At 26.2% G+C, this 26,240-nt stretch overlaps 1 protein-coding gene across 2 annotated transcripts in view; it reads right to left on the bottom strand.

Moving 5' to 3' along the window:
- Window positions 1-5,253: 5,253 nt before the first annotated feature.
- The window catches only part of LOC100208301 (actin-binding LIM protein 1), a 24,829-nt gene continuing 3,842 nt past the window's right edge, over window positions 5,254-26,240 (bottom strand). Inside the window, exons 2-17 of one of the 2 annotated variants that reach the window (XM_065793437.1) lie at window positions 23,278-23,385; window positions 22,938-23,121; window positions 22,716-22,843; window positions 22,512-22,638; window positions 22,170-22,263; window positions 20,114-20,248; window positions 19,860-19,902; window positions 18,635-18,814; window positions 18,455-18,552; window positions 18,262-18,331; window positions 18,130-18,179; window positions 14,031-14,103; window positions 13,695-13,735; window positions 10,178-10,205; window positions 9,862-9,893; window positions 5,254-5,896 (exon numbers count right to left, since the gene is read on the bottom strand). In XM_065793437.1, the coding sequence (XP_065649509.1) occupies window positions 5,786-5,896; window positions 9,862-9,893; window positions 10,178-10,205; window positions 13,695-13,735; window positions 14,031-14,103; window positions 18,130-18,179; window positions 18,262-18,331; window positions 18,455-18,552; window positions 18,635-18,814; window positions 19,860-19,902; window positions 20,114-20,248; window positions 22,170-22,263; window positions 22,512-22,638; window positions 22,716-22,843; window positions 22,938-23,121; window positions 23,278-23,385 (1,502 nt within the window). In that variant the 3' untranslated portion in view covers window positions 5,254-5,785. The remainder of the gene's footprint in view (window positions 5,897-9,861; window positions 9,894-10,177; window positions 10,206-13,694; window positions 13,736-14,030; window positions 14,104-18,129; window positions 18,180-18,261; window positions 18,332-18,454; window positions 18,553-18,634; window positions 18,815-19,859; window positions 19,903-20,113; window positions 20,249-22,169; window positions 22,264-22,511; window positions 22,639-22,715; window positions 22,844-22,937; window positions 23,122-23,277; window positions 23,386-26,240) is intronic. The other variant, XM_065793438.1, reaches the window with a different exon arrangement.

Below are 26,240 nucleotides of genomic sequence, written 5' to 3'. Positions count from 1 at the left end.
TCCATTGTAGTAATAGTTTTATGGTGATTGTCATAATTTTTGCAGTTGTTGTGTTTATTTTTATAATTTCTGTCATAGTTATAAATTTTACTATAATTATTTTTACCATAGTTTTTATCATTAGTTATAATTTTTATTAAAGATATCATATTATAGTTATTATTTGTAATTTTTTTTATTTATACTATTATTTTTATTATTATTGCACGACCAACGACACGGGTTTTGAAGTGAGGCACAATCGTAAATTTCTGAAAAAAGTTCTTTTTATCTAAAATTTTCTTTAAAAAAAAAAAAAGTTGGGTGGAGGGGGACAAGGCACGTGTTCGCCCCCTCCCCCCACCTTCGTCCCCTGGTGTCATTGGCCCTGTATTTCTATTATTAATCTTATTTTTTTTAAGTGTCACTCGATTGACTATATTTTAACAATAAGAGTGACGCATAAAAATAAAAAGATAATGTATGATTCTGGTATAATATTAATAATACAAATAGTCTTGTGCTTGTAAGAGTGCTTAATGCTATTGAATAATAAAGCAATATTTATTTATTTATATAAAATGAATAAAAACAACTTTTGATGGAACTCTGAGTTTCATGCCTTTCGGCAATCATCAGCCATTTTGTATAATTCGTACCGTAAAAATCATTTAAAAAATATAAATTAAAATTACGATGGAACAAATTCTGACGTTAGAAAAACAAAACAAAGCTAAAAGACATCAAAAATTTAAGTCCCTGGTGTCGAATAAGAAAAGTTAAATTTCTTTGAATGCCGGCACTTTGATATTATTTCATGTCTTTTATTTAGTAAATTTTATCCTCTATATGATAATATATGAAACTTCTCGCGGAGACAAAGATTTTGATGCTTAATTGTAGGGCTTACATCGTGCTATTATCTTCCATGTAATCACAGGTTTTATATTTTTAGATTTGAGTTTTTATATTTCTTTAAAAAGTTCAGTGTCATTTTTATATTTAGGTGCATTAAAAGATTTAAGAAAGTTTGTATATCTTAATTTAAATGCGGTTTCACTTATGCCGAAATAAACTTTATTGTTGAATTCAGGATCTCCAGAACTTACAGTGGCTTGGTATGCGGTATTGTTAGAAAGACATTGGTTTTTTAAAGGACAAATTTTTTTTGTCTATGCAGTTGCCCAGTTGTTTTGATGTTATATTTTCATCGCGTTGTAAAATCTTGTTGTTATGTGCATTTATTTAAGACTTGACATTAGGCATGCAACTATAGCTAACTTTAATATAGTTTCGATTAAAAACTTTATGAAGCCTGTGTCCTAATGGAAAGTGTAGGTCAATTAAAGGTAAGAAGCGATTTCTAATTTTAGTTTCAACGTCTCTGCTAAAAGGGGCGTTGTACCATAAAATCCCAGGAAAAAAGTTTTATAGAATTTCTATAAACTTTTGGAACATATGGTCAATAGAAATTCTATAGAATTCTATAAAATTTCTAAAGAATGTCTATTAATTTCTATAGAAATTGCTATAAAACTTTATTTTCTATAAAATAAAAAGTAGAAAAAAAAATTATATTGGAATTTCTATAGAAATTAACAGAGATTCTATAGAAATTTTATAGAATTCTATATAATTTCTATAGACCATATGTTTCAAAAGTTTATAGAAGTTCTATAAAACTTTTTTTCCTGGGATTTTACATTTGCGATGTGTTTTTTTCATTTTTGTTTATTTGTGGTTAGTAGGTGAGTTTCAAATTGTATTTACGTAATTTACGTAAAGCCTTTTCATATACATATATATATATATATATATATATATATATATATATATATATATATATATATATATATATATATATATATATATATATATATATATATATATATATATATATATATATCTATATATATATATATATATACTAGACGACAATTACATATTCTTGCCTGACCTAGCAACATCACATTACGTAAAAACTGTTGTGGGGTATTTCAGACAAATTAACATCAATTTTGTTGAAAAGGAAGAAAACCCTCCCAACGTAACTGAATGCAGGCCTATTGAGGACTTTTGGTCTCAACTGAAAGGAGAAGTATACAAAAACAACTGGCAAGTAGAAACTATTGATCAACTTTGCAATAGAAAAAGTATTGTTTGAATAAGGACGACTTTACTGTCATACAACGCCTTATGGGATCGGTAAAAGGTCAAATCGGTAATATTCGTAGAAATGGAGTAATAGAAGATAATTAAATATATGTTTTGAAAGCTCGAAAAATTCTCTACTTAATACATTTTTAATTTAAAAAAAATCATTTAAAATAAAGGAGTCATGCCCTTTTAAACGCAGTCTCATTTTTTTTGTCATTGCCCGTTATTTGATAAATCTTCCAGACATGAAGCCATATTTGAGCCCTGCTTTGGCGTTCCGGTTCCCGGAAACTCAATAAATTCTCAAAAACTACTTAATAGTTTTATTTTTTGCTAATTTGTTGCTGTTTGAATGTAATGGTAGTAAGTATTGATTATTATTGTTATCGGATGAAAATCGGTAAACAAATATAAAATTGAAAAGTTTTTTCTTCAAATTCCTTCATTTTCACAAGTTAATATTTCAAAATTGATAAGATGTTCCTTGATCCTCATTTGAGTTTATTTTGCTCAGATAGAAGCAGACTCAATCTATTGAAAGAGAAGTTGGAAATGGGTACAGGATTTAAAAATAAATATAAAGAAAAACCTATAATTCGCTCCGAAAAAGGCAAATTTATATTAGTCGCAGAGAATAATCGCAGAGAGATCTAGCGAGAAATATTAAATGCAGCTTTGATAAGAAATCGAGCTTTGATAAGAAATCGAGCTTTGATAAGAAAAGCACTTTGACAAAAATATAAAACATTTCATAAAAAAAAAAACTTGAAAGCGATGGATTGATGGAGAATCTAAAGCAATTCGTCGTTCAAAAAAGGTTTAAACCGAAAAAACTTATGTGTATTTGAAAACGATGAAACTAAAAATGCAGAAAGAACTTTTAACTATTGCTAAGTCAGTAATATTTCTATAGCCAAGCATTATTTCTATAGCCAAGCAATATTTCGAAAGCCAAAAAATTTAAGTATATTCAAACTAAGAAATTTGCTTCCAAGTTCTTTATAAAACAAGTAATATGCTCATGTGGTTTTAAAAGTACAACATACGTTACTTTTAAAACTTTAAATGCAGATTTGCATGTAAAACAATGCTCAAAGAAATGCATTTTTTCATTTAAAGGCACGATACGCCCACAATGTTTAGCCTAATATTGTCGCTACAAACCAGTACTCCCAGTAGTTTCTTGAATTATATGAACAAATGGCGTTGAATATTATAATTCCTTTTTACCAAACAAAACTAATCCCCAAATTAACCTGAGCAGCGATTTATTAAAAGTTGTTGATCAATTATAAAAGGAATCATTAAAAAGCAAGAAATTTCAAATTTTCAAAAAACTTCAGATAAAGAGATAAAAAAGATTTGAAGAAAATATAGCAAAAAGAGTAACTTAAAGCTAGATCCAGTAAATAATGTCAAATACTCGCAAAAGTATTTGGTAATATCTTAGTATCCAATTAAAAACTGTAAAAAATTATTGAAATAAATAATTCATTTAGCACCATAGTGTCAAAAAATCTGTTAAGTAGTTTCTAGCTATGAACAATTAAAAAGCACTAAATTTCATCGTGTTCAACCAATATTATAGCTGTATTATAACTCTTTGGTTCAACCCATAGTTAAAGGATTCAAGATTCACAACAAGTATTTGAATTGATACTTAAGAATATACCCAGACCAAATATTGAGCCTTTAACTTTAGAATCCTAAGATGAAACAGGCAAATTAAAACTGGACTTTTTAATAGGTAAAATTCAACGAATGATCAGTTACTTTAAAGACCATGAGTATTCGTTAAAGAAAGATTGAAACCAATAGTTCGTTGCGATGGTATTTTTATGTTAATATTTTAGGTATTCATGTTATAAATTTAGGTATTTATGTTATAATTTAATAAAGAACTTGACTGATTGATAAGGCATAAAACTTTAAATAATTAAAATAAATTTAAATAATTAGCTATGTGTTTCTTTATTCTTTTTAATCAACCCAAACTCGTAAAATTATTTGTCCAATCTAACTGAAATTACGAACAAGGACACCTTCCAAAGCAACATAGTACTGTAATACTCTTGTTTTTTTATCGTTTGATACTGCCTTGGGTAGATAAAAAAAGAGTTTTTTAATACACCTTTACATCTCAGCTTTCTCAACTTAGACCTATGTTCAAGTATGAAAGACTTTATATTAGTTTCTTATATCTTGTTAAACTCTCGCCACTTATTATAAGTTAGCATTTGCTAAATTATACATTTTCCTATATACCCAGCCAAAAAGTCCTTAAAAATATATATGTTATAGGATTTTGGAACAAAAAAAAAACTTTGATATCTATAAACACTTTTTAATTTTAAAAAATTTCTCAACATTAAAAAAAAAAAAACTTATGTGTTTTAATTTAATTCGGTTCAATATGATGTTTTTTAATTTCTATTTCTAATAGGATCCTATAGGATTTTTTGAATTGGGTACCCAAGATTTTTATCACCCAAGTTTTCTGAACAGTGTGAAGACTTCGTTCTAAACTTCGTTGGTCTACTTAGACCAACATGAAATAGATTTTGACGTGTAGAACAGCCTATTTAACAACGAGTAACACTTTAGTTACGTTTAATGGAAGAAGAGTTTAATTTAGCATTAACTTTAACATGCTGTTCTGGAATAGGATATTGAATTATTCGATTTTTGTTGGATTGTGTACGAGATATACATTGATATTGTAAATACTTTTAAATGTTTTTGCTTAAGCTATTAGAAATTAAATTTATATCTTTGTTTATTATGAGCATCTAAAATGGCTTAATTTTTTTTATGGGCTTCGGCCCCTAAAAAAAACTTTTGTATTATCACAAAACAATCTTGAAAAAAAAAAGTTTTGAACATTTGAGTGATACAACATAAAACCTGGCGGTTTTTTTAGCCAACAGTGAAACAAACTATAAAAGGTGAACTTGGCATAGAAACCATACTTTATCAGCTGATTATTTTAGTATGCTAAATATAAAAATCATTTCCAGGACAATAGTACCAGTTTTGCATTTTATAGAGGTTAAAAGTCTAATCTCTTACACGATAACTACAAAATAAAAAAAAACGAAAACAAAAATAACAAGTAGATAACAAATCCAGTTGTGTATCTAATTTAGAATACAACCGTTAAAATTCAATATATATATATAAATAATGGATATAGAAAAATTAATCCCAAAAAATGCATACAATGTGATTCGCAAATTCATAAAAATTTCTGTGAACGTAATGAAAATAAAAACAAGAAAAGACTGAATCGTATTTATATATATACATTAATATTTAAGCAAAAAAAATAATATCAAAAAAAAATACCAGCAATAAATATCAGGATACGAAATTTGAAAATAGTGCCTCCTGGTTTGTTATCGAAAAACGGAACTACTGTACAACTTTAAAGCGTATACTTAATTTATTGACCTGTAACTTACACTAATCCATCGTTCCAAATATCAACCTGATATTATTTCTTAGGACAATGTTAAACATTGCGAAGAAAGACTTTTTAACGGTAGAATATAAAACCAACTTAAAAACTGAATAATGCAACCGTATTATTTACACACAGTTAGAAATGGTTCTTTTACGAGAAATCAATGCAACCGAAATTTATTAGAACTTATAACAAACATGTCTTCTTAAGGTCTTCTTGTTTCCATTTCGGTAAGGTAGCAAATTTTTCTCGACTCATCTCAAAAACATCATAGAATTCTCGATCGGTTAAGTGGTCCTGTTAAACAAAATAAAAAATTTTAAATTCTTTATTTTAATATAAAACTATTGTTCTATTATTTCATCAAAGTAATGAGAATACATTGAAATGAAAAAAAATGATAACAATTTTCCTTTTTTGTCACTATTTTCGACTATCCAATCTGTTGCTGAATTAATTTGTCTGTACTCTTTATAAAATACTGATTCTTTTAAAATGAAATTTTTCTTATTAGTGTAGTTAGACTAATTTCTCTTCTTTTAGAAAATATTTTTAGAAAAACTATTTTAACATATTTTTATAATTTAAATTTTTTAAATTTACTTTTTTTGAAAACAAGTATAAAATTTTCGCCTGAGCAACGATTTTAGCAACTGATTCGCTCTGTTATTTATTTGTTTTGGTTTATTAGGTGTTTTCATAAGGAAAGAAAAACTATAAGTACTTATTGAAAAACAACAAAAAGAAGAAAGTTATTGTATAGGATCATTTTGAAAATATTTTTTTTAGTTTTCTGATTGTGACTTTTTATACTTAAAACATCACAAACATAGTTTGTGATGTTTTAAGTATAAAAATCAGAAAATAGTTTTTTATTTGTTTTATTGTGATGTAAGAGAAAAAACGACTTTTTTTTAATTTCTCATAACTTGTAAAAATGACTTGAGTGATTGCGAAATGACGATATATAATATATATATAGTATATATAAATAATATATATATATATTTTATATATATATATATATATTATATATATATATATATTATATTATATATATATATATATATATATATATATATATATATATATATATTTTACAAAAGCTGATACATATATATATATATATATATATATATATAAATAATATATATATATATATTTTATATATATATATATATTACAACTTTACACAAACAGTTTTCTTAAAAACTGTTTACTTTGAATAAACACTTAGACAAAAAATAAAAGAAAGCATTAGGTAAAAAAATAAAGCTGAAAAACATGTCTACACAAATGAACCAAGAATCAGCGAGACTAATCATCATATAAAGAGGTTGACAAGCGGCTTATTTCAGCATTAATAGCAATCATTTCCTTTTTCACATCCTTTTCTATTCTGGCTGTTTTGGCCACTATTTTATTAATTGTATAGCACACTGCTTTTCACAAAGTTCCTTTTATTGTTCTTCTTTATTTTTTATCCTGTTAGACGAGCTTGTTGGTATTGGTCATAGGATAAACGAACACTTTTCAACATTTTAGGTGTGATATGTACCTTGCACAGTTCGCCAACATCAAGGATTGCATCATAAAATTGTTGTTCGGACTCTACTGATTCAGCGGAAAGATTCTCTACTAAAATTCAGTTAACACTAACATCATGCTCTACTTCTTATAATTTATTTTTATAATTAACTCAAAAACAACTCATACACTAATTACCACATCTCTCCAACTACATTTTTCATTCTGCAGATCTATCTTACACAACTTATGTATCAGCTTTTGTAAAAACGTCTTTTTTGATAAACCCTTTGCGTAAGGCATGACATCAGATGATATAACTCATCATATAAGAAATGAAGTAAAGGACTAAGTGACTGAAATTGCTTAAGAAATGGTTCTACTGCATTAGCAAAAGATAAAAAAAAACTGATTTTAGTTATGAAAAGAGGATCTGTGATAGCTTCAATAACATTCTGTGCAGTAATAGTCTTCTACAGTTTTGACCTTTCCATATAAGTTTTCACATTGTTAAAATTTTCAAGAAATTTTTCATTTTGTTGTATTGTGTTGTAAGTTAGAAAATTAGTTTAAATCCAACACTGTAGTATTTTCTGTTATAGTAATTAGTCAAATTCTATGAATATACATGGCCTTTGTTTTGAGTTTATGTTCATAGTTTAAATTCCTAATTATTAAGAAAAGTTAAGATTTTTGATGTACCTACATAAATGTGTTTATATTTTTTATTTATAAAAATAAAAATATAAAATTAATGTCAAAACAATGTTATTTCAGCAAAGATTGGTTAAACTTTACGCTGATTGGCTTTGGCTAAAAGAAGTTTCTAATAGTCCTGCACACATATTATATTTAATACATTTAAAAAACATTATAAAAATACAATTTTGAAATTGGTACAATATGTAACACTGTTTTCAAACTTTTTAAATTTTTGACCAACATATCACTAGCACAGGCAATGTGTTCTATTTGTCAAAAAAAAATTTGATTTAAGTAACGTGGGCATTTAGGCAATAAACAGTCATGAAAAAAAGTAAAAAGCATGCTAATGGTGTTAGTTTGTATAAGAACCATTCTATATTTAAAAATTCTTTATTTAGTAAACATCAAATCCAAGACTTAGTTTCAAACAGTAAAAGACACAAATCAATAAAGAAAAGTATTATTCCAAAACAGTTCATGTGAATTGAGTGATGTAAGTCTTGCAAGCGAAAACAGTTGATAGCTATGCTATACAAGATGAAGTTACAAAACCAGAAATTAACTGGGCTTTAGGAGTTGTAAAACTCCATGAATCTTTTAGGTCCTGTACTAATATAGAAAAAAAATTTCAACAAAGGTTTCCTGACATTTGTTGAAATAGCTGAGCAGTTCAAGCTTGGAAAAACAAAGGTTGACTATAACTTATGGTATTGTCCCCTATTTCCATGATGCTCTTCTGCAAGATATTTTGAAATGTAATTTTTAGTGCATTATATTTGAAAAAAGACAAACTTTTTTGAAAGCTGGTTGAATTAAATACTTTGATATTTACTTATGCTTTTATATTATTGAAATGTATTTAAATAAAGTAACAAATCACTGGTAATGATTTTTTATATAAAGTATTAATGAATGTCATATATATTTTTTTATAGTTCGTTTATATATATAATAAATATTATATATTTATATATATAAATATATATATATAAATTTTATATATAAATATATATATATATATAAATATATATAAATATTTTTATAGATATTTAGTATGTATTTTTTAATATAAATGACTTTAAATAAAAGATTATTTCAACTTTATAAAGAAACAAATTAATTATTTTTTCTTTTGTTTATGTTACTGGGAAGAATTGTTAAGAATCTTTTTTTTAACTTTTAAACGTGCGTATTAACAATTGTTAGATGTAAGTTGTTACTTTATTTAAATGGATTTCGCATATTAAATTATAAAAACATTAGAAAAGATAAACGATTCAAAGTTATTTATTCCTAATGTAACTTAAATAGTCTTCTCATTAAAGTTTAAGTTAAATTTAAATTTTATTTTTTTGATTTTAGTTTTAGTGAAGTTAATTTTATCTTATTTTTTGTTATATATATATATATATTTTTAGAAAGATTTTACAAAGATTTATTTACTTCTTTTAGGTTAAGTTTTTTTTTGTTTCTTTAAATTTAAGATATAAATTTTTTCAGCGCATTTGTAAAATGTATACAAATTTTCAAAACATCTTAACAGCCATGGTCAAGTTTTCAAAATCAAATAGTTTTTGCGTGGTCATAAGTCTGATGCTTGAGTTTTATTTTACCGATAGAGATGTATATTTAAAATGTCTTGAATATGATGGAATGAAAAATAGAATTCTAGAGTTGTCACCTCTTTTATTTTTAATTAAGCCTGCAGCTTAAATAACTTTCTCTTTGATATTTACTTTTTACTGAGTAGATGTGTTCATAATGTCTAAAATAACTTTCTCTTTGATATTTACTTTTTACTGAGTAGATGTGTTCATAATGTCTATCATGTATAGTAATTTACAACATAAAAATTATCCAATGATAAACAATACACTTAGCACATGCATGCAATCAGTAAAAATCAAAAACAATTTAGTTTTTTTTCTAGTTCTGACACACACACATACACAAGCATGCAACCAAACAAAAACATACAACCCCACACAGAAACATGGATTTAAACCCAAATAATAACAAAACATTTTTACCATTCTTTTTGTACGACTTAAACTTCCACTCCCTATAAACAGTAAACTTAATGTATTTAAAAAAATAAACACACATAAAAACAGAGAAATTTTAACCAGTATAAAAAAAAAAAAGTAAATATTTGAAATTAAAAAAAATAATTAAAAAAATAGCAGCGGATACAGAGGCAGTGCTTTGTCTATAATCTATTTTTTTAAAAAAGTAAACAAGTGAAAAAGTTATATATAAAATACACTTTAAAAATAACAAAAAACAGTTCATTTTTGAACGACCCTTTTTAAGCCCTTTATCTATGCTTAATAATAAGAGACATACTTTGAATTGAATCATTTTCTGAACTTTGCTACAAAACAAAAATTAATAATCAAGTCAAAACATTAGCAATACAGTTAATATATATATTTTTTCATTTTTCAAACTTATTAGAATATATATATATATATATATATATATATATATATATATATATATATATATATATATATATATATATATATATATATATATATATATATACATGTAAATATATATTTTTTTATTTTTCAAACTTATTACAAAAAAGTTCACTGTTATTATGAGATAAATATAAGTTAAATGTTTTTCGCCTTAGATGCCTTTCAAAAATCATAAGTTGTATTATTTTTGTTATCATAACAAATTTTTTTTTTAACAGGAAATGCTAAGTAAACATTTACCATTAGTTAATATTGTTATTGGTTTATTATGATTTTTCACAGGAAATGGTAATTTAAAAATGTCATGTTTTTTTGGTTATGGAGACATTTTTCATGAGATATTAAATTGCTCTAATTTTTGAGCTCCAGAAACACTAAAGGTTGGGAAATAGTGATATTATTGTGCAAATGCTGACAATTGTATACATTATTATCAAATTTCTCAGTTGATTGTCTAGTACTACAACTGAAAATATGTTAGGGGAGACTGGGGCTAATTGCAACAGGGGTAAGTTGCAACAATGCGTTTTAAAGAATGGTTTTTATATGTTATTTCTAAATTATTTTTAAATTATACAACTAAATTATAACATGTCAGCTATTAAAAACTTACAGTAATTAATTAAAAATTTCAAAAGTTATTAATAACTTTGTTTTTTTGATATAAAATTCTAATTTTTGTTATCGAAGTGTTTTTGGGTTTCACTGTAAACTTAGAGATTTATGACCATAATAGTATAATGGTAAGTTAAAAAAATCTATTTCAAATACAAAAAGATTTAAAAAATTAGATTTATTTAATGTAAATAATTATATACATTGATCAAAGTGATCATGAGGCCTACAGGGTAAGTTGCAACCAATTGCTTGGGGTAAGTCGAATCATAAAATAAATCAGGTTTTATCGGTTTTACACACTTTTCAAGTTTTTTCTAAAGTAATTGAGGTTTTTCTAATGTCGATTTTTTTATCTCCTAATATTTCTACATAAATAACAAAAAGCTTTTTTTTTTTGTTGTTGATTCACCTCCCCAAGGCCGAGAAGGCCACTACAGAGGAGGAGACTACTTAATTGTAGTTGAGATATATAAGATATATTGAAGATATATAATTGTTGAACTGAAATGTAATTAATTCTTTTGTTTCTTTAATAGTTGTTTGTTGAATGTTTATTGCAAGGAAATTCTTATTTTGTTGCTATGAATAACTTGCTATTGCTATGGATAAGTCGCAGGGTAAAGCATAAGTGGCGATGACGTTTGTCTGAAGTGATAAACTAGTTATTAGTGCTGATCCTCATCGAAACGCCAGTAATAATAGATGCGACTCTGAGGAGATGTTTATTACTTAATCACTACACAAATTACACATAAGCATTAATGTTTTTTTTTTCCATTCTGAGGCCTTTCATTGTTGAATGCATACTTTTTTTTTTTTTTTGTAATCAATTTTTTGTTTTATTTTATTTTTTTAATATTTTTTGTTTGGTGACACACTTTTTTGTATATTTTTGTTCATATTAGTGTTTATAAAACAATTTATTGTTTATTATTATTGTTAGTACTGTTTAGGTGAATCGTCTGTCTTATTCATTTTTAAATAATCCTCTATTAATCTTTAATTTTGTCTTGACAACTGTCAAAATATGCTTTGCTCGAAAAATAATTCTCCTTTATTCTAATGTACTTCATTTCTTCCCTTAGGCGTTCACTGCTTGTGTGTGACCATTCAGCGAATTTTATATATGCCAGAATTATATATATGCCAAAGTTTTTAAATAAATGATAACTTAAATTTAAGTTTGATTTTTGTTTGTTTTTATGAAATTTAAATTATTAATCATTTGTTTTATTTTTTAACATTTTAATTTTTAAATAAATTGTTGTGTTTTTATATTCTAAAACAGAACTTAAATATCCTAAAACCTCTTGCATTTTTCTAAACAAATTTATTGTTTATTGACTAAGAGAATACATTTTTTTCAGAAACACTTTGGAGTTAAAATAACAAATTAGTTTAAATCATAATCCTTCTTGTGTAATTTCTTCAGTCTAAACAAGTCTGGTGTGTGTGTTGTATTGCAGCTCAATGAAAATACTACTTTTTTTAAATGTAATTATAAATTTTTTGTCGCCAAATAGAAATTAGATGAACTTGTAATATTTCTTTGAAGTCTGCGAAGCTTTCAAAGTGTTGTGTTGCAACTTGACCCCTTGCAGGGTAAGTTGCAAAATTTTTTTTTTCATTTTTGTTTCACTATTGCGGAACAACTTAGTTTTATATTATATTTCTCAATGTTGGTTTAGTGCGTCACTATTTTATAACCCTGATAAAAATTTAAAAAAAAAATGAAAGTTCTAGGAGATAAATGCAAACTTTTAAACTTTGTTGAAACTAGCCCTGGTCTCCCCTGTTCTTTAATGGTAATTTAAATTTTAATGGTAAATTGAACTTTTGCAGAAGTTAGTGTTCTCTGTAAATCAGGTGATTGCTTAAATCTAATTACTGGCTGAAAATTTGATAAACTTTCTTCACTCTTTTATTTACAGATAAATTTTTAAAGGGTTGAGTGTTCAAATTATTATAAAGAGTTGAAATTAAATGAAGCATTTTTTAGATTAGTTTTTTTTAAAGATAACTATACTTTGTAATTATAAAATTGTAACTTTGTTATTTGTTAAATAACCCAGCAAACATCCGCAGTGCTCTGTGATAAGACCTTATGGTCTTATCACAGAGCACTGCGGATGAGCATTTAATAGGAAATTCCTTCCTAACCGATGTCGCAAAACTTGCTCAGAGGTGGGGTTTGAACCATAGATCCTTTTATTTCTGAGGCAAGTGCGCTAACACTGTGCCACTACTGCTTAGTTTTAGGGTGCTATTTTTTAGAGTTTTGCATTTTAAAATGCTTTTTCTAACATTATCAGGATACTCCTGATTTTGATTCTACGATATATATAGGAATAAATCTTTCACTTCATAAATTTTTATGCTTCACAATTCAGAACTTTAAGGGTTCCTTAAGTTGCACTGTTTATTAGTATACTGGTATAGATTAACAATGTCAAAATAAAACTTACAATGTCACATGTCAAAATACAACTTACAAAGTAAATTTTAAGAAATTATCTTTAAAAAAAATATGAAAGTTGGAACATTTTTTTTTTTGCTACATTGGAGTTTTTTGTAATAACCTTGAAAAATTAAAAAAATTTAAACTGATCATTTGGTTGACAACTACTTATCAACTACATATCAAAAAGAATATAACTACATATCAAAAAGAATATAACATGATTGGTTGACAACTACTTAACTTATATATGCATACATTAACATATCAAAAAGAATATAACATAAAAAAATATAATTACATTAGGTTTCTGCTCTGCTCTTTGAGACATTCGCAGTTGCACTTAAATAATAAAGTTTTATATATATATATATAACTTTTCAATTAATTCACAAAATTTGTAAATAAAACTAAAATACAACAAAAAAGTTTAAAAAATAATTAAAAAATAATAAATAATGTAAAGTTTAAATAAGCAAAGAGTAAATAAATAAATAAACAAATATTAATTTAACAAACAATCTTTAAACTTACAAAAACAATTTTTCAAAGGTTAGAGAAAAAATTATATGAGAAATCAATCAACTCTATTATAAAGACACTGATTTTAAATGCTTATCTGAAAATTAAAACTTACATTTGTTAACACCATCTCCTTTCTTGAAAGATGAAGTTCGTTCAGGCTTTTCACCTGGAGATATTTCACCATTCTGAAAAAAAAAAAAAATCACTATACCACTTTATAATCAAAATGTTTCACTCAAGTTACAAGGAAAATAAGTCAAATAATTGATTAGCCACAAAAAAAAATTTACAAGAAAAATGTGACTATTTCCCACAAGAAAAAAAAACCTTTTATTATCAGAAAAAAAAAGTGAAGCGCATAAAAGTTGCATAGCATAAAAAAACCATTTCAACAATTTTGACAGATGATTAAAAAAATACAGATTTTTTATTTGATAATAATTTTGATTTATAGCTTGTCCTTTTAATGTAGCTTTTAAGTTGTGCAGTTTGGTATGCACTTTAAAGTTACAACTTTAAAGTGCATACCAAACTGCACAACTTAAAACGGTTTAACAAAAGTTAAACCGTATGAATTTAAAGTTACAACTTGTTTGTCAGAGATATTATAATAGTATAAAAACTGAGCCATTTTTGTAAAAACTTGCCACAATTCTGATCAAACTGTTTTTTTTTTGTTAATCTAATTAATCCTGTTTTTGCTGAACAGCTTTTATTTTTATGGCTGCTTCATACCAAATTGTGATTTAGACTTTTGAAAGGGCGATAAAAAGATCACATCAAAAAAGAAAGGATTTTATGACTGTTCTTTGTCTGTCTCCTCGTTGTTCTTTATTTTAATGTTGTTTTTTTGTCCGGGTTAAGCTTTATATTAATTGGAAAAACTGGCTAGCAGTTCATAATGCTGGAACCAGCATGAATGAAAGGTAATTTATAAACAATGTTGACAATCACAATGAGCAAAAAAAATTTGCATCCACATTTCAAGATTACCAAAATTTTTAGTAAAGATTATTGTTTGGTTTTGAAATTCTATCAATCCATTCTACAGAGATAAGCAGATATAACTCTCTGTGCAAACCCTGATAATTCATAAAACTGCTTGTATACTTTAATTAGAAACTCTGTTCAATTCATAAAAGATACAGAGTAACTGAGTCAAACCTATCAAGTCTCTGAAATTACCACACTTATTTCTCTGTGCAGAGACATTGTTTATGTTTCTTGAGTCAAACAAATTTCTGAGAAAAAAAACAAATTTTGAAAACTCAAAAAATATAAATTTAACACATTTGATGCAATAAATATATGACATAATAAAATAAATTAATTCATATTTGTAAAAAAATTGTATTTTATCATGACATCTTATTATTTTATTATGCCTTTTTTTACCAGAGTTGTAAGTCCTTGGCCTCGTCTTTGTCTTGAGGCCAAAAATTAAGGAATTGGTCTTGGCCTTCAAAAAAAGATACATAAAATTAAAGAATTAAAATTTTTTTTTTTAAAATGTATTTTTTTGTCTATTTTTACAACATGTGATTTTATTGTCACAGCAATTGTTACCAACAGTTTTGTTAATAACTGGCCTTAACATAAGTCAAAAATTTAAGCCTTTGGTCTTGAAAATATTTGCGTAGACCTTGGCCTTAAAACTCTTATTCTTGGCCTTTACTTTAAAACTCTTGGCCTTGGCCTTGTTCTTAGCCTTGGTCTTGTAACTAGGGTTTTTCGGTTCCAGGTACCCAGACTCGGCGAGTCTGTGGGTAAATACCCGGATCCGATACCCGGTTAAAGGCTCAGCGAGTCTCATGGTTCGAATGTTTTGCCTTGTTTTGTAGGCAGCGGTGCATTGTCGAGCTAGATCTCTACCTTTTCTAGAAAAATATAGTAGTAGGGTTCGTGAATGAAACTTAAAGTTGAACTTGGCCACAGCTTTTTAGATGTTTTGAGAACATTCAAGCTTATGCATGTTTTCATGTACGTTCGAATACACACTACAAGAATCAACTTCATAACTTAAATTTTTTCTAATCGAATGTTTTTATATATAAGCAAATGCTTTAAAGGGTTTGCTAATATAATATGTTTCTATATTATCAAATGTTTTAAAAGCATTTGCTAATATAAAAACTTTTGATCAGAAAGAGTTAATTCTTTTAGTGCGTATATAAAAAACTAAAAAAAAAACTCTTTTCATTTATTAATTATTTTAGGAAAAAAGTGAAATATAATTTTACTAGAACATTTTTTACAGCCCCATTATGTCGAAGCATTCCAAAGTGTGGGAGTATTTCACTCAATTTATCGATTTGAAAAGTGGAAAATGCAAAAAGTGTTCAACAATAATATCAAATAAAGATGGAAATAATTCATCAATGATTAAACATTTAAAAGTTAAACATGGAATTTCTTTACCAACACAGGAAGAAATAGGAGAAAATTCTGGCACCAAACAATTTAAAACTATCGACACTTTCGTTTCCGTCGCAAGAAAGCCTTAAGAAGAAATTGTCTCTAGAATGGCACTATACACTTAGCTGTTTGTAATGTACTATATAAAAAGAAAAGTATTACCGTCTTGCAAGATTAAGATGACGTTGATGGAGATAGAAATGACCATGGTCAAGATGATATTAATGATGATCAAGATGAAAATTATTATTCTGACGAGAGCGACGGTGACGTCGAAGAGTTTGGACAAGTTGAATTAACAAATTTAGGCAATGTAGAAGAAAAAATAAAAACTGTTCGTATAATTGTTAAATTTTTTAAAAGTTCTTCTGTGAGAAATAATATTTTGCAAGAAAAGATCAAAATAGTTTTAGGAAATGAACTTCAGCTAGTGTTAGACGTAAGAACTCGTTGGAACTCAATCATCGAAATGATATCTAGATTTTTAAAATTATTTTATATCATTAAAGAAGCTCTGCAAGATATTGGAAGTGCGCATTTAATAGAAAATATTAATATTGAATTATTAAATGAATTGGAAAATACTTTAAAGCCTATTAAATTAACTGTTGAAGCTCTTAGCAAAGACGATGCTAATCTTGCAACAGCCCGATTAGCATTGATTTTATGTTAAGAAAATTAAAAGAATCCAATGGTAATTTAAGTAGAGAGCTATTAATGACGATGAAAACTCAAATAAATAGCTGTAAAAACCAAGAAATAGAAGAGCTATTAGATTCTCTTATAAATGGTACCCTCAAAGAAAATACAATTATTTACAACAGATTTACTGAAGAGATTCTTTGGTATAAATGAAGAACAGCAAAATACACATGAACAGAGGATTTCAGCTGAAAATAACCAAAATACTGCAGGAAACACACTACTATTAACACTGGAGGAAGAGCTACATAAAGCCAAGTTGCGGAGATAAATTAGCTAATAATAAAAAAGAATTTTTATTATTTTCAAAAACTTAAAAAAGAACTGTATATTTAGAAAAATTGTATCAAGCGTTAATGATGATAAAACCAACATCAACAAATTCCGAACGAACATTTTCTGTAGCATCCAACTTCTGTACAAGAATTCGTTCTAGATTATTGGACAATTCATTAAGTGCATTAGTTTTTTTAAAGTTTTATTTTTTAAGTAAAAATAATTGCTCTGTTTTGTATTAAACACTTGCAAGTATTTTAATCAATGAGTTTGTTTTTTGGTAATATATTTACATGCATTTTATAAAATGCGATACTTTTAAAAAGGTAATGTCAAATTTATTTGGTAGTTTAAGATTATAAAAAAAGTATAGAATAACATATTTACATTAGACGTTGAACTGGCTAAAATTTGTTTTATTTACCTTAACGTATATTAAATCCATTTTTAAAAATCGGCGTGAGAACAAAAAATCCCTTCATGCTATTATTAAATTGCAAGTTAGAAAGACGTATTGGACCTGGATCCGAACCCGGACCCGATAAATATTCTTAGACTCGAATCGGACTCGTCGGGTCTAAAAATGCCGGGTTTTCCCAAACCCTACTTATAACATGAGGCTTTGGCCTACTACTTTTGACCTTGTTAACAACTTTGATTTTTACTAATAAAAAAATGTAGAATACCAGATAACTAAATAAGAAAAATTTTTTGTAAATATATATTTACACTTTAACACTCATCTGCTGTGATAAACCTGTGCTAAACATCTGTTATACTAAACATGAGTTAAAAAAACAATAGTAAAAAAACTCAACTGTTGAAAGATATAAAGTAGACTTTGGTCTGCTAGAATCTCCTCCATTCTCTTTAAAAAAAAATTGTAAGGAATCATAAAGTATAAAAATGCCATGTGAAGTTTTTTGCAAAAGCAATAAAAAATTGCATACGCTTATTAGCAGCTGATTCTATGTATGATAAAGGTCTTTGGCGAAAGTTTGTTTCAAACTTTGTTTCAGACTAAAAAAATTAAACAATTTAAAAAATTCTAGCAATAAAACAACTTAAAAAAAGTTACAAGATATAATAATTAATTACGGATAGAACATTATAAGACATAAAAATCATCACACTTTTGCATACCGATTTTTGAAATGGAGTAGGTCCATTCAAAATTGGTGTGTATTTTGTCTGCCATGAGTTACTACTTGAACGTCTTGGAGGTGGTGGCTTGTAGGGTTCTTGGTATAAGTAAAAAAATTTGTTTTGAATTCAATGCAAAAATTTTATGCAAAGTTTTGTAGTTGAGTAAAACCAACTTACCATCATTGCCATTTTCATTAGGTAATTCTTGCATGAATGGGGGCTTAACAGAACGAAAGCCTGATGTCTTGATATTTGATGTTGTTAAATCAAAAGATTGTGTATTAGTTGCGTTTGAGTTTTGGGAAGATCTGTTTTTGCTTGAATTATCTCTAATAACCAATTCAGACAAATTATTTCCTTAAAATAGAAAGAAAAAGAAAAAAGATATAATTACATAAGTTAATGTCAAACTCACATATAAAATTTGAACTTAAATAATGATTTTGGAAATAGTTCAAGAGCTGAAAAAAAGGAATGGAATCAAGAAAAAAAAACAACACTTTCGTGCATTTTTGTAAAAAATTTATTTTTGTAAATACTACCTTTTATTTTAAAAAGTTTTTCAACTAAAAAATTTACTGAATTTTTTTTATTTCACTAGAAAATTTTCAAATTTTTATAAACCTTTTATCACAAAAATAGATTCTTAAAAACAATAAGTAAAAGAAAAAGAAAAAAAAAATCTAAGGAACTTAATTTTGGTTTTTCCTGATTTTAGAATTCTGAAAGTCTTAGAAAAATGCTATCTAACTGCAAATTCTACTCAAGAAAATTTTAGTGTTGTTACAACTTTTAAATAATTTGACTGTCGACTAAATTGACTAATAAATTTTCTAAAATCTAAAATTGACTAATACATTTTTGGAAACATTTTTTGACTAAAAGTTGATTTAGCCAAAATTTAAATATTACTGGAACAAACAATATGAGAGCAGGGCCACTTTGACTACAGGACAATTTATTCCAAAGCCCCAATGATTTAGGAACCATCTTAATTATTTGCTAAATATAAAAAGTCTATACAATAATATTTACAAAAATTAATGAAATACATAATCAAAAGTTTAATTAGGTATTAATATTGCTAATATACTATAAATATTATAAAATTTTAAGGTATAAAAAAAAAATTAGGTAGCATGTAAAAATTATAACAATACATCCTATTGTTATTAAATAAACCAACAAAAATTAAAGATTTAAAAAATTTGAATAAAATGATATAAGATTATTATTGAACTAAATTGACTTTAATCAACTAGTTGATTAGTAGGAAATCAATCTTCAATTGAATCGACTACTTGATTTCAAAGCTGACTATTTTTGACTTTTGACTTATAGTCAATTTAGTCAAAGTCAATTAAAACACCACAAAATTTACAATTAAAAAAATAAAAATTACCATTTTTATATTCATGCTCTTTGCGCTGCTCTTTTGGTGTATTCTAATTAATAAATTGTTTTTTAAACTCAAACTTTTTAATTTTCATTTTATCCATTTTTATGATAATTAAATACAATAAATATTTAAATAACGATGAAATATTATTGTAAATACAAATGTCAACTTCTTTCAAACAAAAGAAAGAATTTTAAACATTTAATTTGACAGCCATTTAATTTAGTCCATATTATTGAACACGAATTAATAAAAACCTCTCTTTGATATTCTTCACTACAATGAGGATGCCAAATATCAGAACCTTGTAAATACATTTCCTCTCCTTCACCAAACATTTGAGTACACTTTGCACATCGTGCACAGTGAGGATGGTAGTGTTTTTCACCAGCCTATTAAGAAAATTAAAACAAACTATAAGATTGATATATATATACACTGCGACCATTTTCTATAGGCGCATACGGATTATGTCTTAATAACGTACTTAACTGTATTTTTATAGTGTATTTCAATAAATTATAAATAAAGTATTAAAATAATAAAAATTATCAAAAAATAATATCAAATTTGAAAAGAGGTTAATCATAAATGAATTAAATTCAAAAGATAGCTGACTATTTTCTATAGAGGCAGTTCACATTTTTTAACAAAACTATCCAAAAAAATGTTTTTATCACATTTTTAGTAGTCGATTGGACCTCCTTAATGCTCAATTACTTGATAAATTTGTTTTGGCATTCTTCCCATCAAGTTTTCCAGTACTTTTGGCTCCATATCCTCCCAGCATTTTGATACCGCTACTTTTAGCTCTGCCACAGAGTTATACTGCTTCTGGTCAGCATAGATACGTCTAACAATGATTCCTTAGATGTTTTCAACAGGATTCAAATCTGTTATGCGAGCAGGCCACCACATTTGCTCAACTTTTTTAGCTTCAAACCAAGCTTTAATCTTGTTACTATTGTGAATGCTGGCGTTGTCTTGTTGAAAAACAAACTTTTTGCGTCGATATTTGTTTTTAAATAGAATCAAGCATAATTTTAGCATATCGATATATTCAGAACTTTTTATTTTGCAAGATGTAAATGCTAAATTTAACTTTTCTGTTGGACTAAACCCAAGCCAAAACATCAAATATCCACCACCAAAATTCCTCGTCGAAAAATATTTGGGTTATCTCTTCATATCACGCCAGTAACCACTAAAACCCTCAGGCCCATCAAGTTTAAACTTTTTCTCGTCCAAAAAAAATTACTTGGTATTGAAAACAAAAATATTCAGCTTTTTAGACATCTTGCGTATTCATGAGAATTTAATCTAAAATTTCTTACTTGTTCCCAATTGCGTACCATGATTTCGCGGACGAATTCCATCCGTTTCTGTTTGTGAACGGGCTTTAAATTTGGTGCTTTATTCATTTTTGATTGTACAATGTGTGGGCTGTCTTTAATAACTTTCCTAATCGTCTCCTTGCAAACATTTAAACCCAAATCTGACTTAATTGTTTCCAAACTTTTTGATGAATTTGATGCGAGCCGAACAATTCTGCGTTTTTACGGCCTCAAACCCTAGATTTCTTTGGTTTCCTCTTGATTATTGCATAATCTGTTGGATTTTTCAAGAAATTACGGATAACGTGATCTGATCTCTTCAATCTTCTAGCCATTTCTTGATTTGGAACATTTTCTCGATGATAAGTCAATATCTGACCTTTTTCAATATTGGTAAGGACCTTTCCTTTCGGCATTTGGTTAAGTTCAACTTAATTTCAACTCACAAAATAAAAAATACTACAGAATATAAGAAATTTGCGTCAAAACTCGTCAGAACTTTAGTGCGTCAATAGAAAATTGCCACGTGAATATTAAAAATTTAATTATTTTAATACAATCAAGACAGTTAATAATCAGATGCATAATGGATCATTGTTTTCTTACATATACTAATTCAAAAGTACAGTTAGAACAATTTTATTACCACTGTAACACTGTAAATCCGCTAAATTCTTCATGCGTCTATAGAAAATGGTCGCAGTGTATATAATATATATATATATATATATATATATATATATATATATATATATATATATATATATATATATATATACAACAACAAGTAATTTATATTGGAATATCATTTTTTATTTATGCTTCAGTAATTAACTAGAAGTTTATTCGACTTTTGTTGTTCTGTATTTATTGTTGAATTTTATATTACTTTCTTTTTTTTTTTTTTTGTATCACACTTTGATTTTACTATTAACTTCAATTAACTTTTAAAAAGTTAACTGTTAAAAAGTTTAAAAACCTGTAATACTTTCCCAGTGATATAACCTCCACATCCTGAACAGCTAACACCAAATTCTGATTGATAATCTTGCTCACAATATGGCACACCATTTCTATAATACAAATATGCCCAATTACTAAAAATTTACTTCAAATCAATTTAAAGAAATAACTAATAAAGATCAAATTTAACTGAGCTCCATTAAATACGTGAACTTAACTGAGCTCCATTAAAGATGTGAACCTGAAAAACCTTATACTTATAAGCTGTATGTGTTACATAAAAAAAATTTGAAACTTTTCAACAATCTTGCTACAAATTTTTTTTAGTTTTGGTCAACAAAAACATTAAAAAACCTACCTTCCCATATATTCCCCAGCAAGAAGACAACCACATTTAAAACATGAAAAACACCATAGATGCCATTGCTTTTCGAGAGCTAACAATGCTTGACCACTCTTTATGACATTATGGCAGCCAGCGCAACCTTCACCCAATAAAAATAATTTATAAATGTACCAAAGGATGACAAACATGTGTTTTAATAAAAAACTGAAAACTTACTGTTTATACTTGATTCAGTAATTTCACTTTTTATCTCCTTGGTTTTGTATTTATCTTGTATATTACAACCTTCACACATAAAATGACTCCCATCATAAAGAATTTTCACATTTGGTGGAAATAACTTTCTGTTAAAATTAAATTAGAATATATAGCATAAATATGAGTGTCACACATATTTATGCTATACACAGAAGTACAATCTAAAAACAAAAAACTCACCCACAGTAAACACAATCAAAACATTCTGGATGAAAAATCTCTTCTACAGCTAAAATTACTTCCCCTTCAACAAACTTCTGACAACCAGAACATTTTGAACCAAATAACTTACTGTAATCTTCAGTGCAATAAAAGTTATTGTTGCTAAAGAAATAGCCAGATTTTGACAGATTTATGTTGCACTCTAAAAAAAATTTATTGATTTTAATTTAAAAATTTTTTTTTGTTAAATATATTAATATATAATAAATAAATCAATGTATTAAAAGTGTTAAGACTGCACATTAAAACCAAAAATATTTATGTTAAATTATTTATTTTATGTTTCTAATATATATACGTTTGCAGGTGAAGCAATTCTGGTGGTAGCATCTATCTTGAGCAAAGACAGCCACATCAGTGCATTGCTCAAAACAAGTATAACAAATAGCCAAGTCATTGTTTTGCACTAAATTGAAAAAAAAAAAGAAGAAAAAATCAATTCAAATCCTTAAAAATTTATACACACATTGATTCAGTGTAATATATAAACCAACTGAGGTTTGGGGAGTATCTACTTATAAAAGAAATTTATTACAAAAATTATTATTTTCATAAAAAGTAATATATATATAAAAAAAAAATTTCATGAAAAAGTTATTTAAGCGCTTATTCAAAAATTATTTTTCGCAGAATACATTATATTTTGCAGAATTCAACAGCACAACATGGATCACAATACATAGTAAAACTTTCTTTTTTTAAATAATTTTTTTTTTATTTGATTTTTTTTTTATTCTTCTTCTATTCATTCATCTTTTACTATTTTTAAATTTATATTTCATCATTTTGTGATAATCAAATATGAATTTAAATACTGAAGTAAATATTACAGTAAATACTGATGTCAACATCTTTTAAACAAAGTTAGAAAATACAATAGGAAGTAAAGATAAATATTTTTTTAGAGCTCTTTTAGCATACATATATATATATATATATATATATATATATATATATATATATATATATATATATATATATATATATATATATATATATATATATAAATATATATATATATTGGTGACTCTTTAACAACTTGGTCACTGCTTATTGCAAGTTTTAAAAATTATTTTACATAATTAATTTTACATCTAATCACTCAAGTTTTTTTTGAAATTTGGCCTTGGTCTTTGGATGTTACATGAAAACTTTTTGAAATGTTACAAAGAAAACTTCACACATAAAATTTTGATTTTAAATGTTGAAATGTTTCCAAAACACTTCTCTTTTAGTATTGACATCCAGATTTCTCCAAATGACCTGGTTTTTATGACATTTTTTCTTTAATAAAATTAGAATAACTAATGATAAAATTATAAAAAGAGCATTTTAAAGGTTTTTTTGAGTTCCGAAAATACACTCAGAAGGTTAAAATATAAAGGGAACATGCTTAAAAATAGAAATAAAAAAATAAAACAACTAATTTTTATAGCCCAACTTTTTTTTATTGCTTTTAATATTTTAAATTTCCTAATTATACTTAAAAAACAGAATATAAAGTTATTTTAGCATATAAAACTATAATTTCAAAGTTACATTACTTTTTTTTTAAATTACTAAAAAAAACTTGAAAATATAACTTGAAAATATAACTATAACGATTAAGAATTAGTAGATTTATCGGTTTATAAAATTTTGGCAATTATTATAGTTAATAAAATGTTCATTTAAAGAAAAACAATAGAAAAATTTATTTGAATAAAATTAACAACATCAACAAGTACAAAACAGAAAGTTTACTAAAGAAGGAAACTAAAAAGGTAAAAAATATTTCTACTTGAAAAAAAATTTCTATTAAAAATAAAGTAGGAAATTTGTATATTTGTTTAAAAAATATTTGTTTTTTACTAGTAAGATTACAAGTAATTTATTCTATTTAATTGGCTTAATGATATCAGAGGCATGCAAAGGCTAAAAAAGATATTATTGAGACTTTGAAAAACAAAGAAAAATTAAAAAAACAACATTTGATTATATGAAAATGTCTCCTATATCGCAGAAAGCTTGTATTAGAAAATATTAATAAAATTACAACAAAAATTCCTAAACCATGATTAGAAGTAGTAAACGACCAGGGTTGATATTTGACTGGGGCCGGGTTTGATAAAATATAGCTGGGGCCGGGTTTGTGACCAGGGCTGCATAAACATTTATACATCCTAAAGTATTTTTTTTTTTCTCAAAATTCATGTTATATTTTGTATATATATATGCATATATATATATATATATTTTTTTTTTTGTTATTCACCTCCTTAAGGCCGATAAAGCCACTACAGATGAGGAGGCTACTTATAACATATAAACATATATAAACATCATTATGATCAACATGATCATCATAATCATCATCATCATCATCATCATCATCATCATCATCATCATCATCATCATCATCATCAACATCTTCTTTTTTGGCAAATACTATACCATATAAATACTAAAGTTTATATAAATATGAAAAGATATTGTATACCAGCATCTAAATAAATAGCAAATATATATGTTTATATCCATAATATGTATGCATAAAGCGCATCTCAGAAGCTTTTATTGCTTCTGAACTAAAAGTTTGGGAGCTTTTATTCCTAATCTTCAATTTCAAAAGTCAAACCTCATTCTACTCCATATTTTTCACTATCTTGAGCAGTTGTTTTATTAATAATTGATTTCATCTTTTTTACAAGAACATCTCTCTTAAGAACAAATGTCCTTTTATTATTCCAAGAAGCAAATGTAAAAAGATCCTGTTTGATGTTAAGCTCTGCTATTCTCAGTTTATTAAATCTTGTATCTTATATCAGATGTTAAGCTCTGGAGACTTTTGGTTAGTCTTCAACAATGTCATTAACTAGAGTAAGTCTAACATTTAATTTTAATTATTATAATAATATTTAATAATATTTAACTTTAAAAAGTGCTAAATAGATGACTCCAATTTTTTTAAACTCTAGAGAACGCTTTGACCTCTCTAACTATCCTACGATTAGTCTTCACTCCGTTATTAGGCCTACACTCTTCTTTATTTCAAAAACTTAAAGGGTAAAACAAGGTATCTTGTGGTACCCTTAAATCTTTGCTCCTGTATTGTTTCTTATCTACAATATCAATCTTTATGAAAATTTAACATCTAAAGTGGCTCTATTTAAACTCTGGACTTAAAATTTGCAACTTTTGTAAGCTAATTTATTTACTGTAAAAATAATATTGCAATAATATTGGTATACCTATATTGATCAATAACAACCCTCTTACTCT

Source organism: Hydra vulgaris, chromosome 03 (assembly GCF_038396675.1).
Source record: "Hydra vulgaris chromosome 03, alternate assembly HydraT2T_AEP".
Lineage (NCBI taxonomy): Eukaryota > Metazoa > Cnidaria > Hydrozoa > Anthoathecata > Hydridae > Hydra > Hydra vulgaris.
This window is presented reverse-complemented; position numbering and strand designations above follow the sequence as displayed.